General features: G+C 31.3%; 3 protein-coding genes across 3 annotated transcripts; 1 reads left to right on the top strand and 2 right to left on the bottom strand.

Moving 5' to 3' along the window:
* Nucleotides 3,304-6,912, top strand: LOC109355768 (vesicle-associated protein 4-1-like). Its single transcript, XM_019598975.1, has 7 exons — nt 3,304-3,699; nt 4,668-4,738; nt 5,107-5,188; nt 5,290-5,408; nt 6,108-6,185; nt 6,265-6,384; nt 6,476-6,912. Exons 1-7 carry the CDS (start codon nt 3,468-3,470, stop codon nt 6,533-6,535), a joined length of 762 nt encoding a protein of 253 aa, XP_019454520.1. The 5' UTR covers nt 3,304-3,467; the 3' UTR covers nt 6,536-6,912.
* On the bottom strand, nt 7,674-10,760 carry LOC109356436. Its single transcript, XM_019599756.1, has 2 exons — nt 10,081-10,760; nt 7,674-8,381 (listed from the first exon to the last, which is right to left on the bottom strand). The coding sequence occupies exons 1-2, from the start codon at nt 10,522-10,524 to the stop codon at nt 8,022-8,024; spliced, it is 804 nt and encodes a 267-aa protein (XP_019455301.1). The 5' UTR covers nt 10,525-10,760; the 3' UTR covers nt 7,674-8,021.
* On the bottom strand, nt 13,366-20,973 carry LOC109356007 (cyclic nucleotide-gated ion channel 4-like). Its single transcript, XM_019599324.1, has 7 exons — nt 20,305-20,973; nt 17,213-17,428; nt 16,374-16,687; nt 15,835-15,943; nt 14,960-15,196; nt 14,664-14,750; nt 13,366-14,033 (listed from the first exon to the last, which is right to left on the bottom strand). Exons 1-7 carry the CDS (start codon nt 20,968-20,970, stop codon nt 13,512-13,514), a joined length of 2,151 nt encoding a protein of 716 aa, XP_019454869.1. The 5' UTR covers nt 20,971-20,973; the 3' UTR covers nt 13,366-13,511.

The raw sequence follows: 21,795 nt of genomic DNA, 5'->3' as shown, positions 1-21,795 counted from the left end.
CACTAACACCCATATGGTACTCGAGAGCTTATGAAAGAGGATTGGCAAATTAGGAGCATATGGGTTAGTTGATAAAGTAAAACTATTTGATAAAATCAATTTATAAGCTAAGTGATAGATATGAAATAAAATAATTCTTTAACTTATAAGTCGTCATCTCCAAATGACTTTTCAGATATCAACTTATAATCTCATTAACCTTACACAGTCAACTTACTTATCTTTAATGACAATAAATCTATTAACTGGTTTATAAATCACTTAGAAGTCTTGTCAAACACTTTTTACCTTAACTTCAGTCCTTAAGATTGAAAATAAGGAACTACAAAAAGCAATTGTGGTTAAAAGAATATAATTAACTCCTACTATTCTTATGAGATTTTTCTTTCCACTATTCTTATAACTTTTTAACTTCATATTTTTATTCATTATAATATATTACTTTCCTTTTTAAATAAGTGTTTTTTAATAAACAATCTTTTTATTTATGTATATTTAGAAAATAAACGCAATTTAAGAAAACATTGACAATCATTTTTATAATTTTATTCTTATATGATTAATAAGGGGTAATAAAAATAAATATATTAATTACATTTCCTAAATTAAATAGGTACACAACCAAAACCCTTTTATTATAGGATTTAATTAATATGTATATACTGATAGTGTAAATGTTTTTTATATTGTCAATAAATACATCATTCATATATTAATCATCATTGATTATCAAACAAAAATAAATACTTCCAATCTATTTATTTCCAAAAATAAATGACAGGCTGATAGTGAAAAAACTTTACTAGTACATATATTCTAAACTCTTTATTATATTATTACACGTTCCTTTACTTATTAATCACTAGAGGAGCAAGAGTTAAATACTTCCAATCTACTCTTAAACATAACATTAAATGATAGGATGTGGTGATTGACCCTTCCAAGTATCTATTTATTTCCTTATAAACTAATCACAATTTTATAAAAAAGAAATTGGTAGTATCAAAAGATATTATAGAGTGTTAATTACACATTTACGATATCTTGACACTAATTGGTATACATTTTCTGTTCACAATATTTTAGCTTTGCTGTATATAAGATAGTGGATGGTGATGTTACACATGTATTAATTTTATTATTTTTTATTAGATAAAGACTTGGCATTATGTGCATTGTAATTATAAATATTTATACATATTCAATATATCATTTATGATTTATTTATATTACTTTTTTAAGAGTTAATAATAATAAAAAATAAATAATAAATGATACAATAACAATATATAAAACTCATCCAACATAATTATATACATTATTTCAGATAATAATTAATGGAAAAAGGAGCGGTGGCAATACATTTATTACTAAATAGTAGAACAAGCGCAGTTAAGATAATAAAATTAGATGGGTATTAAGTGCGCCAAGTTACATACATTCCTAAATATTTGTTCTGGATATGATTGATTTTGTAGTATGTGAATAGAATATATATAAAATACTTTTTGTAATATTTTTTAAAAATGAATTAATTATTAGAATTGTCCAAATGAACCAATTTAAATTAAGTTGAACAGTTTACGAATTTTAACCAAGTTGAACTTAAGAAAAAAATTTATATTAAACTTGAGTCAAATTTTAAACTTAACCAATCATTATTAAACTAGACTGAACTAGACTCTAATTTGACTTGATTATGTTATTTTCATTTCCAACCCTATATATAACCGTGTCTATGATTCTTTTAGAATAAATCTTGTATAAACATAAATATTTTAGGTATGAACAAACACAAATTTAGTCCATTTGCTTACTTTTTAGATATGTTAAACAACTTATTGTTTTTGCTTTGAAAAGCTGCGTATAGTTCTGGGGTTGTAGAACAACTACTTGTTCGCCGTTCTTTTTCCGTTAGCCAGGTATCGAGACTCTAATACTCTTTGCGCACGAACATTTATTGGGAATTATGAACAACCTAGACATAATGCTTAAAAAATGAAACTTAAATAAATTAAGATGTAATATAATTTAATTATTAAATTTTTTCAACGCAATGTATTTGTTTAATTTCATATATCATATCAATTTTTTAATTTTAAGTTCCTTTTAAGTTATAGTTTTTCTAATTTTTTAATTATATATCAATTCATGTGGCACATGCTTGCAAACTTGTTAACTTATTTTAAAATGGACAACATAGAATTTGCCCAAAAATAATAAACAAATATGTCTGTATCCACTTTTAATTTGCTGACATAGGCTAAATGGGTCATTTTGCCACCCTAGTACAAATACATATAAATAATTAATTTTGATTAACTTATATATTCTAATTTCAAAATTACTAATATATTAGCATTGGATGTGAAAGAAGTATAATATAATTTCTCCTAATGATAATAGTTAAATAAATAAACATATATATATATATATACTTTAAAAAAAAGTCTATTAAAATTTAATACACAGGTAATATTTTTTTTACTTATTCAGTTTCTGCCATAGTTAAAAATTAGATTGCTTACATAATTAATTTTCCAAAATTACCACTTGCAGTTTTTAAAAACGATTAAATAACCCTTGTACTGGAATGTACGCTCAGCCATTTTCAATCATTATTCATTCTATAAAAAAGTAATATTAAATTATTAGTGTAAAGTAATATTAAATTATTAGTGTAAAGTAATATAATTTTTTCACAGTTGGTATATATTAGACTCTTTTTTTTAGATATGTCATTGTGAAGTTCATTTAAAATTGTGTATAATATAACCAAAATTTTTATGAAATTCAAACTGGACATCAAATTGAAGGAGGTCTGATATTAAGTTTAACCGATTTAAAAAATTAAACGGTTAGATTAGACATAATGAATTTACACATGATTAATATTTATCTATAATATTAATTCTATATAAATGTAAAATATTAGATTAGTATTATGTTTTTTATATGAAAATTATTTGAACCGTTTGATTAACTTTCCGGTTTATTGTGGTTTAATTGGGTTTAATACAGTCAGACTGAAATATTTTCGGTTGAAAGTGGTCTAGCTCCTCATTTAATTAAACCTGCAAACCAAAATCGTCTTCAAATATGCTTAACTTAAACCACCTGTTCTGATTCTTATAACATTGATTATACCATTCACACACCAAAATATTGAGATATCAAAAATTTTAATTCTTAGAAATGATATTTATGGGGAGAAATAAAACACAGTTAGAAAAGATTAGTTGCTCGGCTAAGATGGTGAGGTAGTACCAAAATAAAGATATATAAACTCTTACCTTCTCCACTATCCATTACAGATTCTCATTTCTTTTTAAAAATTCTTCCATCCATCTCCAACAACAACTACTGCTTCAATCTTTATCCATTCATTTCAACCTCAACTTTCTCTAAACGCTGCGTTTCGTTGGAACTCTTCGATTTTCAATTCCCATAACATTTCCGGCGACGCCATGTCCATCGCCGGCGGCGAGCATCTTTCTCAAACGAAGCTCTTCAGGCTTTGGCCGTTTTGGAGTTCAGGGAACGTTTCTTCTTCCTCCAATTCCACTCAAAATCTTCGTCAGTGTAACGCTTCTTCTTCTTCTTCTTCTTCCAAAAAGGTGTCATCGATGGCGATGTCGTTGTTGCTCCCTCCCCGTCGAAGACTTCGTCTTGATCCTTCTAGTTATCTCTACTTTCCATGTCAGTCATTCTCATTCAAATTTCATTTTCTATCTTTCAATTTTGTTTCAGTTATTTCTCTCTTTCTAATTTGTTTAGTTTTGAGTGAATTGAATTCGTGATTAATACCGGTCATCAAATCGGTTAGGATATTGATGATATGGTTTAAATGAAAACCGATCAGTATAATCAATTTTGACCTGGATGATAGCATTAGTGGAATAATTGTTGTATCATAGTCGTATGACACAACATTACGGTTTTCATAACACTTATTATTTTTTGTTCGATAACAACATTTGTTTCTTTACTTTCAAACAATGAAAAAAATTACCTTGTTATTATTATTTATCACAGTTCTGTTCTATTTGAGTTGTTGAGTTTTTTAATATTAACATGTTAGTCTATGAAAGTATGAAACTATAAAAATGTTCAAATTAGTTCTTATATAATGAAAACCTTGATAACACTTGGGATTAGAAGCTCATTTCTTTAGTTTTGTTTCATTTTTATAATAATTTTATAGTTGTTTGATTGGTCATTTTTACTTAAAAAATGTTTATCTACAAGAAGCTGAAATTCAATTTTTTAGATCGCGTGGAAATGTATCTGTGCAAACTACTTTGGAAAATCACATATTTTTAAAGCTTGAAGGAGTATGAATCTCAAATACTAATATGATGATTCCCTGTAGTGTGAAATAAGGTTACTGCTTGAGTAAGCTTACTCTTGATTTTGTGTAATCTGTTATTAATATTATGTTCAACAAAAAAAACTGTTTATACTTTTTCTATCCACTTAGTCAAGTTGTGTGTAAATGACAATTTAAACGAGGTTTCTTTTTGGGAAGCTCATATTGTTAAAAAAGAGAATTTTTGTTTTGTTTTTAATGATCACATCTACATGTTTTATGAATCTACACACCTTTTTTCTCTCTCTCTTTATTAATGGTTAATGATGGTGGAGTTGGGTTTTGTTTTATTTTGCAGATGAACCCGGGAAGCAGGTTAGGAGCGCTGTTCGGTTAAAAAACAAAACCAAGTCTCATGTTGCTTTCAAGGTACATGTATCGGTTCTTTATATGAACTCAAATGTGTCTCTTCTCTGTTCCTTAACGTGTAACTTCGCTTCTTCAATTGTCGTGGTTTACCAAGCATGAATACCAGTAAAGCAGAACATAGGGAGATTTAAGATGTAGAAGGATCTACCCCATATACTGATTTTTGTGTTTGTTAAATGTTTCTTAAGTCGAAACACAATTAGGAGGTCTAGACTTAACGATAGTTATAATTTTTCATATGCTCCTGTATTGCAATGATAAATGCATACACTCGTATTTGATGACCTTGTGTTTCTTTCCTTGCATATGTTAACTCCCATCTAACTGGCTTTTCTAATAGTTTCCTTTGTTTTTTTGGGTTGTTTCAGTTTCAAACTACAACACCGAAGAGTTGTTATATGCGGCCCCCTGGCGGTATTCTCGCTCCTGGTGAAAGCTTGATTGCAACTGGTACTTTTTTAGTTTTTGTTGTGGTGAATATATATTTCTTTTATAATCTTGTAAGCGTTTTTTACATTGTATTAATGTTACTTTCCAAATTACGCGCTCAGTGTTTAAGTTTGTAGAGCAGCCTGAAAACAATGAAAAGATTCAGGACCTGAAAACGAAGGCCAAGTTCAAAACATTAAGTCTCAAAGTGAAAGAAGGAGTGGACTATGTACCGGAACTGGTATGTTTTATACCTTAATATTGTATTGTATATCCCAATGCAGAGAGAGGGTATTGTACTTTCTGATTATTTCTTGGTTAATTTGTGCTACCTATGCTATAAAAAGAAAGTTGAGTGGTTTTATTTGCCAGTGTTTCACAATTGAGTGTGAAATGCTGTCACTGTTTCCAAAGGTTATGTCTCATATCCTATAGAGCACAATGTTTGATGTCAATTTGTCAATAGAGCTACAGACTAGTTCAAGGGTTATATTGGGCATTGAACTGAATAGCTAAGTTTCAACAATCATTGTAATTGTCACAAACTAGTTTAATGTCAATGGTGGACTATGACAATAATTTTGAAAGGGATTAGAAGATCTCCAATTAACTGGGGAAAGAAAACGATCTACTTGAATTTGCCAACATATTCAATTCCTTTTACTTAATGTACGAACAAGACAACCGGTTAAAAGAAATCCATCAGAAGATGTGTTTGAATCTCTATAGGGGTAGATGCTGTGGCCTTGCCAACAAGAAACAAATGTGTTCTTTTACTGAGTGATATGTTGTTTGCTGTAGTTCCTATATTTATTCAGCATTTTCTGTATTGATTATAAGTTGTTTCATTCATTCATGTTTTTGTGCCGAAGCATTCTCTTTTTTCAAGGTTACTAGTTAATGCTCAAAACGATCTGAACTTTGGCCTTCTGTCTTGCAGTTTGATGAACAAAAGGATCAAGTGGTGGTGGAGAAAATCTTGAGGGTTATATTTATAGATGCAGAACGGCGGAGTCCTGTAAGTCAAACTTCTTTGAAAATTGTCATAGTACAGAGTCGATGTGCAATAATGGTAATATGTTGTTTTTACGTTTCAGATTTTGGAAAAACTGGAAAAACAATTGGCTGAAGCTGATGCAGAACTTGAAGCTAGGAAGAAGCCTCCTGCAGAGGCAGGTCCTCGAGTTGCTGTGGAAGGACTTGTAATTGATGAATGGGTGTGTAAAATGTTGACACTATATTTGTTCTTTTCATTATTTAGTATATTTCTCATTCTTGACATTCGAAAGTGTCTTCTAATGTTTTTAGAAAGAAAGAAGGGAAAAGTATCTGGCCCGGCAGCAAGTTCAAGCAGTAGATTCGGTGTAAAGCGTATGTTGTTCTTCAAGCTAGTGTTTTTCTTTTCATGAGGGGGAGATATCATTGTTATGATGCTATTGCCATCAACCTTTGATGCGCTTCAAGAGAACTGTTCAGAGCCCTTTAGTTGTTTGGGATAACACACTCTGATGGAAAGATTGGTTTGTGATAGGTATGGTTGTCAAAATTCTTGTTCTTTGAAGGAGCAATCCAGTTTATACATAAGTAGAGTTTGCATGTTTGGAAATAAATCCAGGTTCTTCTTACCACCTGCTTGTGAAATAATAGATTATTCATGATAAATATCATTTTTTTCTGTGCATCTTGTTATGATCAAATTGAACAAACTGTGTAGTAAATAAGTTCATTTCATTAATTTCTGTATCTGTATCAAATGGTAGACTTTCTTAGTTCTTTTCCCTCCTTCTACCCACCACACGTTTTCTGGGACCACATATTCTGTTCCAAAAAATGTGTCACTTCATGTGCAACTTGCTATGATTCGTTGAAAAAATAATATTTAAGTTAAAAGTTTGTTAATTCAATATTTTTCTGGCCAATCATAATAAGTGGCGCATGAAGTGACACAATTTATGAGACACAAGATTTGCTCTCGGTTTTGGGTGCTTATTTACAGCTTGATGAAAAGAAGGAGTCTGCTTGGTCAAGATTCAAATCACCACATATATGTACAGGTCTACTTGATGCATGTTTAGTAACAATTAAATATTAAAAATAATCCTTTTTGTAAAAGCTCTTTAAGTGAGCTTTCGATTATAAGCTGTTTTAGGGACAGAATTATTTAACTCATACCCACTTGGAGACATTAGAAACTCTATCAAGTTCCTCAAAGTAGCAGTTGCAGCTAGTTTTCTTGTGGATTTTGCTTAACATGCTGCTATAGGTTTCAATTGCAAAAACAATTTGGCTGTAATACTGTAAAATAGATAGATTAAACGTGAGGTAGATACTATCAAAATGGTTGAAAAGTTGCTCAATAACATTTGAGTTATTATCTGCTAATGACATAATCAAACTTAGCCTCAAGTCTCTAAACAATTTACTAAGAAATTGTGCAATGCTCTTTCATGCAGGAAGTAACAAATGAGTATATGCTAATTTTCTGGGAGCTACATTTGTATCACTCCATGTACCCTTTGTTTTTTCATTCGTCAGAAAAGTACAACCTGAGTTAAATATATATTAACTTTACATTTTCTGACCAACGAGAAACAGAAGGTACATGAAGTGATACACATTTTGGGATAGAAGATGTGCTCCTAAGTTTTAGATATAAAAAATTAGTTCAAACCATAAATCTGAATCACTCAACCCCCTTATTACAGAATTAAATCAATCAATGGAATTGGCAAGAAAGGGTAAATTACCAAGAAAATTAGGAAAAAATAAAATAAATCAATATTACCCTAAAACAGAACATATCCTGTACACACTATACTGTATAACTATAACAGATATAATAATTAAATCAATTTCATATATCATCTGGGAGATGAAAACTTTGTGAACCCAAAATTTGATGAGAACTGCTTTGAACAAAGACTGCTATGCCGCACTTGCAACTTTTGAATCCACTCCACAAAGGAAAATTAATGGTTCCTGATACTGTTTTCTTAGCAGGGTGGTCTTTTACTGTGCATAGATTTTCAAGTTTTCTAACAACATAGTCATTGGATAGAACACGCCCTTTGTTCTCACCTCTAGGACAGTCAGTAACCAAACCAGTTTCATATAATGCTACCATGACATCTGCACCATTATTGTCCACCTTGTTCTTTAATGCTCCTGTTAGAGAAACTTCCAATGAATCTGATGTGGGTCTGTTGAATGTTGCCTGGTAGCACAAAATTTAGATCAAATGCTAAACAGTAGAAAAACCATAGGGAAAGTAGATTAAATTTAGTTTAACTCCTAGAGAAAGAGAAAGACAAAAAAATCGTAGGTAAAATGATAAAGGAAGACTTAGATCAATGTTTTTGTCATCAATGAAAATGATTTATTATTTGATACTACCGAGTCGTTCGATCAATGTGACCGATCTTACTTAGTGGAATAAATGTTTGATTGTTGTTATTATTCCTAAAGAGTATAAATTCTTGTTGAATTATTGATATTCTTGAAATTTAATTTTGTGATGTAATTTATAGATTATAGAACTTGATTCTCTTGTTAATAAAGTGATTTTATGTGAGAAGTTAAAAACAACTTTATGGCATTGATTTGGTGAGCATGGCACCACCCACTTTGTTTTGTGTGAAATGATGAAATTGTGAATTTGTGATTGAAAATCGCTTATGTCAACGTCTGTATTGGCTTTTCCACAAGTTGTTTCAGATTTACGTGAGGCTCAGGTCACATGCTTGATGTAATGGCTCTTATGAAAAGCATATCAAAACCTATTAAATTCTATCTAAAAATTTCTAAGAGAGTAGTACAATATGTACTTAAGCTAAGTGATGAGTTACTTTTGACATCTTTTCGGTAGCAGGACACATTGAACTTAGATATTATATTGAAGTTTTATCTTAAAACCCCAATTGATAATAAGAAGAGTAGTTTAATAAATATTTAAATTATTATTAAGATAATAAAACATGTAATGTAAGACTTATTTTCCAATATGTCGAAAAGAAAAGCCATGTGCAAACTCTTAAAAATTGCTAGTAATTGATTGACTCATTATTTTTTGTACAAAAAAAATTACAACTTTTACATTATGAAATCCAGAATGATACTAGCAACCTTTCCTTGTGTTTCTCACCGAAACATCTGGTATACTACTTTACTTTCTTCGTTATGGAACCATTCATGGCTTTCAAAAATAAAATAAAACCCATCACTTTAATGCTCAAGATTTTCATTCAGATCAGTATATACCAAGACTTAAATCGCTACGGTTGTGATTATGTTATATTTAACATAATTACATTCATATTTTCAATTGTTGTCACTCCAAAATTCATAGTATTGTAGCCTCAAATGTGTTAGGTTTTTCAAATTCATGTGTGAAGAAGTCTCACATTAAAAGAACACATAAATGAATGAACTCATAAACTTAATATTTTAATAATATTTTAATGTTTTGAATTAAAATATATCAAATTCACTTATGATTATTTCGCACTTCAAAAATATCCCAGTAAAATACAATCACAAACTGTTTTAAAAACAGTTACATTACATTCCTCAATGTACATCTAGATTAATTGAACCCTTTTAGATTGGGAAAAGAAATGAGATAAACCTAACATCTCATCTTATCATATTTTTTTTAGCAATGTCATTTCTATTCCAAGAATCCACACCATAATTATTGGATATATATCTTATTTCTTTTAACATGTTATATTGTGTTTACTATAATTATGGAAAAATGTGATTGATGAGTTGTACAACTACAGCCATGCAATGTTGTATATCAAATACTCACAAAACTATAATATTTGGACGAAAATTAATGAAATGTAATTTAAAACACTACAAATTAGAAAAACATTTTCTTACAAAACATGGGCAAGAGTAGTGGTAGTAACCTGGAATGATGGAGCAGGAAATCTAGGAGCAGAAGTAATTGCATCAATGAGAGCATTCTCATCATTTCCAATGCACTGAGATTTCCCTTGCACCACAACCTGTGGAGTAAAAATGCTATCAAGACCAAGAGATTCAACATATGCCTTCTGCCTCACTGTCCACTGGCTTGAACCAAACGGATCCTTCCATCCAATATAGTCCCAATAGTCCACATGGAATGCCAGCAGCACCACTGGCATCTCTAGCCGAAAATCGCCTCTCCCTAGCCGTGATAGCACCATGTCGGCCATAGGCGAAGTTGCACACCCTTGTGATGTGAACATCTCTACCAGTACTGGACCCTCTTTGTCGTTTTCCTCTGTCTCATCCACCATGTTAGTGTCATTGTTGCTTTCGTCGCGGCCCTTCGTGCCGAAGCATGACCATAGTGCACGAGGCGCCATCAAGTTAACAATGCAATTGGTGGTGGCCGCCGATTAGGGATGTATTACAATTATGTATTATATGATGTTTCTCTCTAGTGTTTTTTCTGTATTTGTCTCTCTTGTGATTGCAAGACAAGAGAGATACAAAGAGAATGTGAAAATAGTGAAAACAAAAGGAAGAGAGATAGAGAATGAGTTGAGGAAAAAAGAAAGGTAAATAAGGAAAGGGAGATGGAAGGTGGAGAAAGAAAGGTGGAGAAGAAGGGTTTGTGGGTTTTTTAATGTATTGATTTTTGTTGGTTGTTGTTATGTTGTGCATGCATGTGGGAAGACAGGTTTGGAATTGGGTGGGATTATTTTTGGTATTACCAATATTATCTTTTACCTTATGGTAAAAGAACTAGTCCTTTCGATATGTGTGACCGTCTCTCCTAATAAGTGTCGCTCCCATGAATCGAACATTGACCTTTTGGTCATTCTAAAGATCTAACGGAGCCTTACACCACTAGACCAACGTATTTTTGCTATTTTTTGTGAATTGAAATTCTCTCATATGAAGAGTTCCTTAACATTATTATGGGACAGAGAAGTTCTCTTTTTTCTTTTAATTGCAAGAATAAAAGTGTAATCTCATCAGAAATAGAAATAGAAATGACACAAATATCATTACACTCTACTGTTCCCACCCAAAAAGTCTAGAATTCGAGTATAGAATAGGGATTAATTGACATGCAAATACTTTAATTTCTTTATGTTTTTAATGCCAAAAATATTATTTTATATACTTAAAATAATATATGTGTCATTGTTAGATTTTTATTTTATTTTTGAAGGACTTGCTTAGAGAGTAGAAAATAGATTTTATTAATTTTAAAAATTATTTATTAGAAAATAATTTAAAATCATAACCTTTAAAATAATTTATGTGACATGTATCATAATCTGTATGTGGTACTAGACCAAGTCTATGTTCATTTTTGGGCACTTTTGCAAGGATCCTTATTCCCCGAAACTAAAATTTGACAACTTTTTTATACAAAATATAAACTACTACTATATTTTGTTGAGAATAGCCAAACCAGTCACACTCGTGCATACACAATGCACCTTACTTGTTATGCAAGAAACAAATTGCTATGCACACTTTAGTGTAGTAGCAATAGCATGAAACCAGAAGAATTAGAATAGAGTGAATTGGAGAGAAATGAGAATGTCTTAGTGTATGAATGAATGAATCTTGTTGTCTTGAATATGTATTGAACTTCAACTACAACAACTAACTCAATGGAATCACTTTGTTCCTATTTATAGTAACTATACTTCAACTAACTTGGCATACAAGTAAAACAACCTAACTACTTTTAACTAACAAGTTGAATTATCACTAATATCTAACACCCCTCCTTAATTCAGACTTCATTAGTTTTCCTTCACTCCAATCTTACCTTCCCTTTGCTCACTTGATCTCTTATATAATAGAACCTTGTTTTTATGTGTTTGCTTCTTCCATGGGCCATTGGATTCAAAGCAAGATTGATTGCAGATTTGTTATCCACCATAAGTAGAATTCCCTCCCCTGTTTGTATTTTCAATTCCTTCAATAAAGCCATCATCCAAGCAGCTTGACAAGTACACATACAAGCTGCCATATACTGAGCTTCACAAGAAGATAGGGCCACTACACCTTACTTCTTGGAACACCAACTTATAGGAGCATCACCTAGCTTGAATAGATATCATGTTGTGCTTTTTCTATCGGATTTATCTCCAAACCAATCTGCATCAGAAAAGACTATCATTTCACTACTGCCTTTGTAGTTCTGCTTAGAAGGAAACAAAATACCACGTCCTATTGTTCCTCTCAGATATCTCATCAATCTCTTTACTGCAACGAGATGAGATTGTTGTGGATCTTCCATGAACCTGCTTACTAGACCTACTCCAAATGCAATATCAGGTCTGGTATTGCATATATATCTTAGTGAGCAATCATTTGTCTAAACAAGGTTTTGTCAACTTGTTTATCTTCTTCATGTTGGTTGAGTAAAATTCAAATTTCTTCAGGGGTGGATGCTTTATTGCATTTCATCATTTGAAATCTCTTCAACACACCAGTAGTGTACTTCCTTTGGTGCATTAATGTCCCAAGCTTAGTCTTCTTGAACTCAATGCCTAGGAAGTATGTTAATTCTCCAAGATCAGCCATCTCAAATTCTGATTGCATTTGTTGTTTGAAGATTGATATATCACTTGAAATTCCACCTGTTATTAGCAAATCATCCACATAGAGGCACACAATAAAGATATCTGAGTTGTCACTGCCCTTCATTTGGATCTTCCCATCTATCATAGTTCTTGGTGTCAAGAACTGGTAATGTCATTGAGAAGCCATTGCCATTAGTCATTGTTGTTCAAGCTTCTCTTCTCCTTCGACTTTCTTTTCCTCCCCTTCTTTCTTGATTACACCCTCAACTCCACACATGATTTTCCTAGTTGAACCTTGCTCTTGATACCACTATTGAGAATAGCCAAAGCAGCCACACTCGTGCATACACAATGCACCTTACTTGTTATACAAGAAACAGACTGCTATGCACATTTTAGTGCATTAGCAATAGTATGAAACCAGAAGAATTAGAATAGAGTGAATTGGAGAGAAAGGAGAATGTCTTAGTGTATGAATGAATGAATCTTGTTGTATTGAATATGTATTGAACTTCAACTACAACAACTCACTCAATGGAATCACTTTATTCCTATTTATAGCAACTATACTTCAACTAACTTGGCATACAAGTAAAACAGCCTAACTACTTTTTACTAACAAGTTGAATTATCACTAATATCTAACATATTTAACATAATTGGTTTCATATGTGATTCTACAACATATCTCTCTTCTCACTTATGTTCTCTACATGAACAATCACTATGCCAAACAACATACTTTAATTTTTAGCTTTCATTCAAACTAAGCAAAACCCATATCCACATATACACATATTTCAATCACATAACTCAAAATCATCTTGATTAGGCTTTGCTGAAGTTAACAAAGCAGTATAGAGCCTAAGTCTATCTTCTTCCATTGAAGAACTTCTTGAGATAGGTCTACGAAGCCTTATAAATGACAAAGAATTCAAAGTCAAACGATGCTTATACCTTCTCCAAGCCAATTGAATTGCCACAGAAGCCCAAGTTCTCCATCCAGGTGAGTAATATCTTGCACTTCTTTTAACTTTTTCCTTCATAAAAATGTACCTAAAATGTTGTGTTACATATTTTACATCATTTGCTTCAAGACCAAATGCTTCTGTGGTTTCAAGTGTGACCAAAGTTGATGAAGATGGTGGGAGTTTTTCTATAAATGGCCTTCTTAAACACCATGAGAGAAGCTCATCACCACTGAAGTTACCAGGGCCTAACATGCAGCAACTTTTAACCCCATCTCGTAGGACTTGGCTGCTTTGAAGGTGACCCCTTACTACAAATAGCATTCTTTGAACCGGGTCTCCTTCTCTTGATATCTGAATCATCATCATAATTAATCACATGCATATATAGTTTCATTAATTTAGAGAGTGAGTTTGGTGTAACGGTAAGGTTGTTACTTAGTAACAATGAAGTCACAAGTTCAAATTCTGAAAATAGCCTCTGACAGTGCTAAGGCTGCAACCATCAACCCTCATTAGACCATACTAAGTTGCATCGTCATGCACTAAGCCGTATGTCTTTTGTAGTTTCATTGTTTTGAGTTGAACTTTAACAATACTTGTATGGACAAACATTGTTTTAAATTGCACTATGCAACTACAATTACAACAGTAATATTGTGGTTTCCATAGTATTTACAATTGTGAATAACAGCGCAATCACAATTGCAAATACATCGTTTGCATTTTCCCACAATTTTCTATAATCACGTCTGCACCAACAATTTAAAACATTGATTATGACAAGCAATCATATAAATTGAAGTTTGACAAATTTCAGATAACTTTCTTTATTATAACTATATAAAATATAAGTAGTAGAAATTAAAGTTATTTGAATTTATAGAACATAGATATACTTGAAACATTTTAGTTGTATAAAGTATGATGTATGGTTGTATGTTAATAGTAATGTTGCAATGAAAAGAAGAAATTAGAGCTTACTATTTCTCCCTTTGTGAATACGAGAGACTTCACACGGTCACAAATGTTCTCTAGGACTAGATCATCCATATGCTGAAATAAGGGCACCTAAACAATATGTTAACTTAAGGTATTAGCATTAAGGTAGACAACCAAATTTTTATCCCACTAGGTAAGGTCAACTATATGGATCAAATAACGTTATAATGTTGTATCATAAATTGTGAGTAGAGTATATTATCACCACCAACAACCAAACTTTTATTCCACTAGATGAAGTTGACTACATAAATCAAACGACGAAATCTAAACATTACCTGTCGCACCAAATCTAAACAAAGATGGTATTTGATGTCCCTTCTTAACCCTTCAGGGAGATCTTGTATCAATTGGGATTCATCAACACCACGCATTGCAGCCCAACGTTGCCACTCGAAGTTATGCACACGGTGTCTGAACCCTTGTGGCAAATGCCTTTTCCTCATCCACCATTCTATGTTCCTCATCCTAGATTTCATTGCTTGCTTCTTTGATGTTGTAGCATTCAAAAACACCTACTAGTAACAAAAAAGTTTATATGAAAAGTGATTTAAAGTATCAGAATAGAAATATTTTATATATATCATTTTTAACAAGAATCTTCTAAATGGGAAAGAATCCAATTAAGTTTAAAAAAATTATTTCACATATTAGCGATCAATTTTAGGAAAATTTAATGGTTTGAATTAATGAGTTGATTTAGACTATTAGACTTCCATAGAATTGATTACTAAGATGTAAAATAATTTTTTTAAACTTATTCCCAGAGTAAGTTACTCCCCTTTCATTTAGTATTACCTAAGAATGAGTATTGATATAGCGTTTATAAAAGATTTCTATTCTACCATTGTACTTCTATACCAATGTTTATGTTTATGTCATTAATAAGAAACATATAAGTCATTAATAATTCTAGTAATTTTTTTTTAAAAAAAGTGATCATTTTTTATTAGTGACCAAGGGAGTGGTACCAAATATATAAGATTTCTGCCCATATTTTCTTGAACGCAACCAACCTAGCTAAATAGTGGTGAAGGTATAAGGAATAATTTAACAGTAATTATATATAATCCTATAGTATTGTTGAATTGCTATATTAAGCTTAGTTGAATACCAGTTCTGGCATAGTGATAGTGTTAATGACTTAATGTACCTTTATGTTTCCTATCAACATGGTGACTAGAAGAAGCCCACTAATCAACACAATAATGTTGAAAACCACTTCTAGCCATTCCGTTGTGCTTTGTAGGTTCCCAAAAGTGCTGTTCATCACATTAACAAAAACTCACATTAAGATAGATTAACTATGAAGCAAATAATATCAAAGTGGATACATCTCATGCACAAAATGCCTTGTACTTTAATTTTGTTGACAATTAGCATGACACTATGAGTAATACTTGTAAATTGTAATAAGATTATATAAGAGATTTGGACAATTTGAATAATCAATAAAGCAAAATAAATATTGGAAAATAGTCCAAATATCATAACTAAATCATAGTTACATTGTTCCCTCATTTACCATGCGTATTAAATTTCACACATTAAATTCGTCATAAAAAAGTCTTGTAATAATAATATAAAAACTGACAAACCACATAATAAGTATTGTACACCGGAACTAGTGTCACATACTATGTAATTATGGATTAAATTGTAGTCGAGCAAGAGACATTTGATTAGTGATACCTGAGAGTCATTAGACCCCAAAAGATTGGGAAAAGAATCTTCTCCATTCGGCTATCATTTGTTACAAGTTGAACAACCCATTCATAAAAACCATAGTCATAGTTGTTAGGGTCATCTAAGCATGTAGACCTTGCTTCTCTATTCTTAGCCCACAACAACCTTGTTTTGTCTCTCACCATAGTAGTGGTTCCATAGTATATAGGTTGTTTACAAGACAGTGTTTTCAGTCCACAACCATTGGTTTTCCCACACTGATCTTCAAGACATTCAACTGCTCTTTGGATTCCTAGCAAGTACCAACATGCCCCTGCAGCCTGTTTGATATGTGATTAGTTTGTGTTTGTAAGTAAGGGTGAAAACATGCTAGGCTAGACCAGACTTTGCCTTAAATAGACCGAACCTATTTAGCATATGGGATCATGAGCATAGTCTGTTAAGTTTAATATGTTTTATAGATGGTCTAAAATATGACATATTAAGCTAAATAAGCTTTTTAAAAAGTTTGAGTTTCATCTGTTCTCGAAAAAAGTCTAGTCTGACCTAATATATTATAGGTCAGGTAATAGGTACATGTTAGGGGGTCTAAGTTGTTTCCACTTTTTTGTAAGTATTAGTTTTTGACCCAAAAAAAACTTGTATTTTAATATATAATTATATATATACTGTCATTTTGCTTGTAAGTTGTAATTTTTTATGTACTCCCTAAATTATATGACATGAATTCCACAAATTGTGTATATTATAATATCATGGTTAACTTTATGGAAGACATTTTTATCTACCTTACTCTCCTAGCTATATATAAAAATATACATGGCATGAAAAGAAAAGTGACTTACATGTGAAGCAACAAAATATGCAATCATGTTGAGGGCAAAACCCCACCAAATGGTTCCAAAAATGTAGCCAGTGAGATTTTGTATGCGACGCATGACACATATTGAGTGATAAATTTTGGGAAGGTATTGAAAGAGGAACATAATTAAGAACACTGTCATCACCAATGTAATTGATCCTTTCTCCAACAAAGAAGGGATCACAATCCATAGCACAATCTGCAAAATAGAAAACCAAAGTTGCTATGTTTATAAGTATACTAATATTTTTTGTAAACAAAAACACATTAATGCTTCATACAAATTTTATGGAGTTATACCATTTTACTTTATGTATGAGGTGGTAGAAGAATAATGTGATTATATGTTGAAAATAATGTGAATCAACTGTAATTAGATGTTCAGAATTATGTTCATATGAAATAATGAGTGAATAGATGTGAGAAATTCTAACATAGATGTGTAGCACTTAAGTTTCATATATTACACCAATCACATAATTAAATATTGTAATTACTCATTATTTAATAATGTGATTAATCTAATGCATGTACCCAATTTTCTCTATATTTACTAACAACACATTGGTCTATCGTAAAAGCCCAACTGAAACCCCGAATAGATCAAAATCTTCGATTAAGAGGGGCAGTCATGTCGGACTAGTGGTAATGCATGTACCCAACTTTCTTAAAGGTTCGATTCCTAGAACCAACACTTGTTAAGAGGGATAGTTACACGTTCTGAATGAGATTAGTTCTTTATCCGTAAGGTGAGGAGATACCCTATACAAAAAAAAACCTTCTCTAAGTTTATGCTAGAATTTCTCGTGTACTTATGAGTGTGTTGTTCCCTTTCTTCATTTATCAAACAATTATCATATAAAAAAAAAGGTGAACTTAAAGCTTCAATTATGAATAAAAGTTAGAGAAACAAGTATATCTGTTACCATGCATGTCAGTATCAATTTGCAGCATAATTAGGACCACCACGAATCCCTTTGAATGAAAAACATGCAATAAAGTACACTTATTTTAGAGGACCACGTCCCTATACTATAACAAACAGTCCTAGAAAGAAAAATCATATTGTTTTTATATAAATTTGAGGTGCAGTGATTATTGCTAAGTTACTGTAACATATTTGATAATAGCATAAGTCTACAACAGATTAATCATGTCTTTCATATCGATCACAGAGTTGTGTACACTACCTTCTCAGAATAATAAGGCTAAATAGAATGCAAACAATGAGATAAAGATTGATCATTGATCTCTCGTAGGTTTTTTTGGACAATATTATTGTATTTTCAATAAAATTAAAATTTCACATGAATTTTGTTTTTTTAAAAAAAAAATTCTATCCAGCTATCAAATGGTAAAGGACAAACAATGCATTTGTTTAGTGAGAAAAGAATCCTCTATGGAAGGGGAGCATATCTGTTATCCCACTTTTTGTATCATTGTACTATCATTTTTGATTGGTTGAAATTTTTTTATTTAAGTTAAAATTGCAATAATTAAATATTTTTCTAGTCAATCATATCTCTTTGCCCATGGAGTAACACAAAGTAGTGAGACAATAAATGTGTAAGACAAGTTATTGATTTTGCTTTTACATTCAAGGATAAAAATGTAATCATATTGTATTTAAAGGGTAAAATTGTCATATCATAAAAAAAATCATTTGTTTTTTTGCGCACTTCCCTCTCTAGTAATAGAGAGAGAGGATTCTGACAATGTCTAGTGGTGTAAGACCCTACTAAATATTTATGTAGACCAAAAAATCAAATATTAGATTCCTGTGAACGACACTTGTTAAAAATGGCCAAAAAGATTAATTTACTACTCTTATGATGAGGGGATACGGTTTGGCTATACCAAAAAATGGGAAAGAATCATATTAGGTGAGGTATTTTAGTGGTACTATGTTGTCATTATATAAGAGTTTGAGATGAATGAAGATTTTTCTTTTGGACGGAGTTCATAAGTTGGATGGAAAATATAACACGTCAAACACTAACATTAAGTGAAAACATGATCACATGATGAAGTGTTATTACTATCACAGTCTATATGCACAAATGCATGCATAAAAACAAGTAGTAATGTCATGCATTTTGTCTTCTCCTCCTTCACTAAAAAGTTGTAGTTATTATATAGTGTACAAAATTTCAACTTCCAACTCTCAAATTAACATTTTCTCTTCAGAGGAAAAAATATTTAACTTATGATTGATCAAAATGCTACGTTTTCTCATAAATGACAAAGAAACAAATTTCAGAGGGTGATTTAGAACTGGAGTTAAAGAAAACTGAAGAAATGTTTTCTGAAAAAAATATAAAAAATAAGGAAAATGATAAATATACACTATTTTTCCCACAAGTATACATTGATAAATGACGTATAGATAACTAATAATTAATCTACATTCATTAATGGATTATTAATTAATATTGATGTATAAATTTACGATTAATCATGAATTTGATGATAGCCCATCAACCATCCAAAATATTAGTAAAATACAAAAAAAAAATGTTCTGTGGAAAATATTTGTCAGATATACAGTGTCTAATATTTGTTCATGCAAATGTCATACATAAGGTTAAAAGTATGTGAATACAATGATAAATATCACTATTAAATATGGTATCAAAATTTTGGTTAAAAATGACATGAAAATAGCATGAGATGTCATATTCCTAAGTTAAAAATATGTTCGAGAGGTGCCATGTGTAGTTTATTTTGATTCTGATTTTTGCCATTCTGCTCACATTAATAAAATATGTGAAGTAGTGCATGTATGCTTTCTTCCTAAAATCGGATTTTAGCTGATATTATTCTTTTAAATTTTGGACCAGATTTCATAATGTAGCTATAGTATTATGATTATGGTCGCAAGACAATTAAATTAAGCCGCATCGGATTTAAAAATATTTCTGATCACAACATTTCACACCTCAAAAGTCATAAATTGTATCACAATGTACACATTGATCACAGTAAATGCAGCCATAATTTAAAATAGAAACTGATAGTAACAAATAAAATCAAAATAAATTATATTCTGAACCAGATTTTTTCATATGATCTAACCTGTGGCAGTGGAAGGATGACAAATAGGTCAAAGAAGAACCCTCTCTTCAGATAACTCACAGCAACATTGCCATGTGTACTACTGTAATAACCACCACTTTCACCATCTCCAACCAAACTAAACCATCGTTTCTTCATCTTCATCTGCAACCACATATTCCAAACGTGCAACGTGTCCGTCATGCACTTCAACACCGTGACCGTGACGGCGAACCACCCATCAACGAAAAGACACATACCCGTGTCACTTATTGAGAGCGCGTAGAAGAATAATGGGTCCACGAATAACCCTGCAGCACAAACCAGAAGGAAAACCCTGTTCCATTCTTCGACCCATTTTGGGTCGGATAGAAACTTTCTCACGGTGGTTGTTGCGACGGGTAAGCACCACCGTGTAGAAATGTTGTTGGTGTTAGTGTTTTTAGTGTGTTGTGTGTTTTCGTTTTTGTGGTTTTCTTCATTCTCGTCCATGTCGCTGTCAATGATGTTGGTGTCTTCGTCGTCGTCGCTGGTGGTGGTGTAGTAGTAGGTGAGTGAAGAATGTGAGTTGGGTTGGTGAAAGATGGTGTTAGGAGTAGCCATGGAAGAGAGAGAAGGAGTGGTTGTATGGGGAGAGGAATTGAGAGAGGTGAAGTTTTGAAGTGAATTTGAAGAGAATTTTACCATAATAAAATGATAAAAAGAACAATATTATTATTACATGTTATTTTTCTTTTCATATTTCACATTACTTTCCACAGTCTTACTCACATAAAATGCATAGAAAATTGGAGAAAGAAATTCTTTTTAGTAATGGAGAGACAAATACTCTTAAAAAATAAAGACAAAAATAAAGTATAATGACATTTAAGTCCTTTCTATTTATAGGGAAATTACACTTGGAAAATGATATATCATTTTACTAAATCCTTCTACCCATAATAAAGTGGTATATGTCACATGTTGATACTCTATCTATTAATGATTGAGTTACAAATAACATATGTCACTTTCTTATGAGTAAGAAAATTAATACGAGGATATAATATTACTTATTACACTTTTATCCTTGCAACTAAAATTACGAAAAAAAACTTTTCTATAGGAGAGATGTTGTTCCTAAAAGGAGAAATGAGAGCAAAATAGTCTTAAACTTTCTCATGACAAAGAGAGGGGAAAGAGCATGAAAGGAAATTCAAAAGTATTTTCATAATACATCAAATTAGAACATGTTGGCGTCTCTTTAATATTTTGTAGTATATGTTTGAGTTTATGAAAGATAAAATAGTAATGAGTTTATGGTTAGTTTATGATTAACTATAAATTAAACTAATTTTACATTCATTCAAAACTTGAATCATTGTTCAACATCGTAGGCTCGAGATCATCATCAAATAAATTAAACTTGAGTTGAATATAATTTCAATCATTAGATTCATGAAGTAGACATATATATGCCTAATATATGTTGTTATGATTGAATATCTTGATACACGACCCATGTAGGGAGAT

This window comes from Lupinus angustifolius, chromosome LG09 (assembly GCF_001865875.1).
Source record: "Lupinus angustifolius cultivar Tanjil chromosome LG09, LupAngTanjil_v1.0, whole genome shotgun sequence".
In the NCBI taxonomy this organism is placed as follows: Eukaryota; Viridiplantae; Streptophyta; class Magnoliopsida; order Fabales; family Fabaceae; genus Lupinus; species Lupinus angustifolius.
This window is presented reverse-complemented; position numbering and strand designations above follow the sequence as displayed.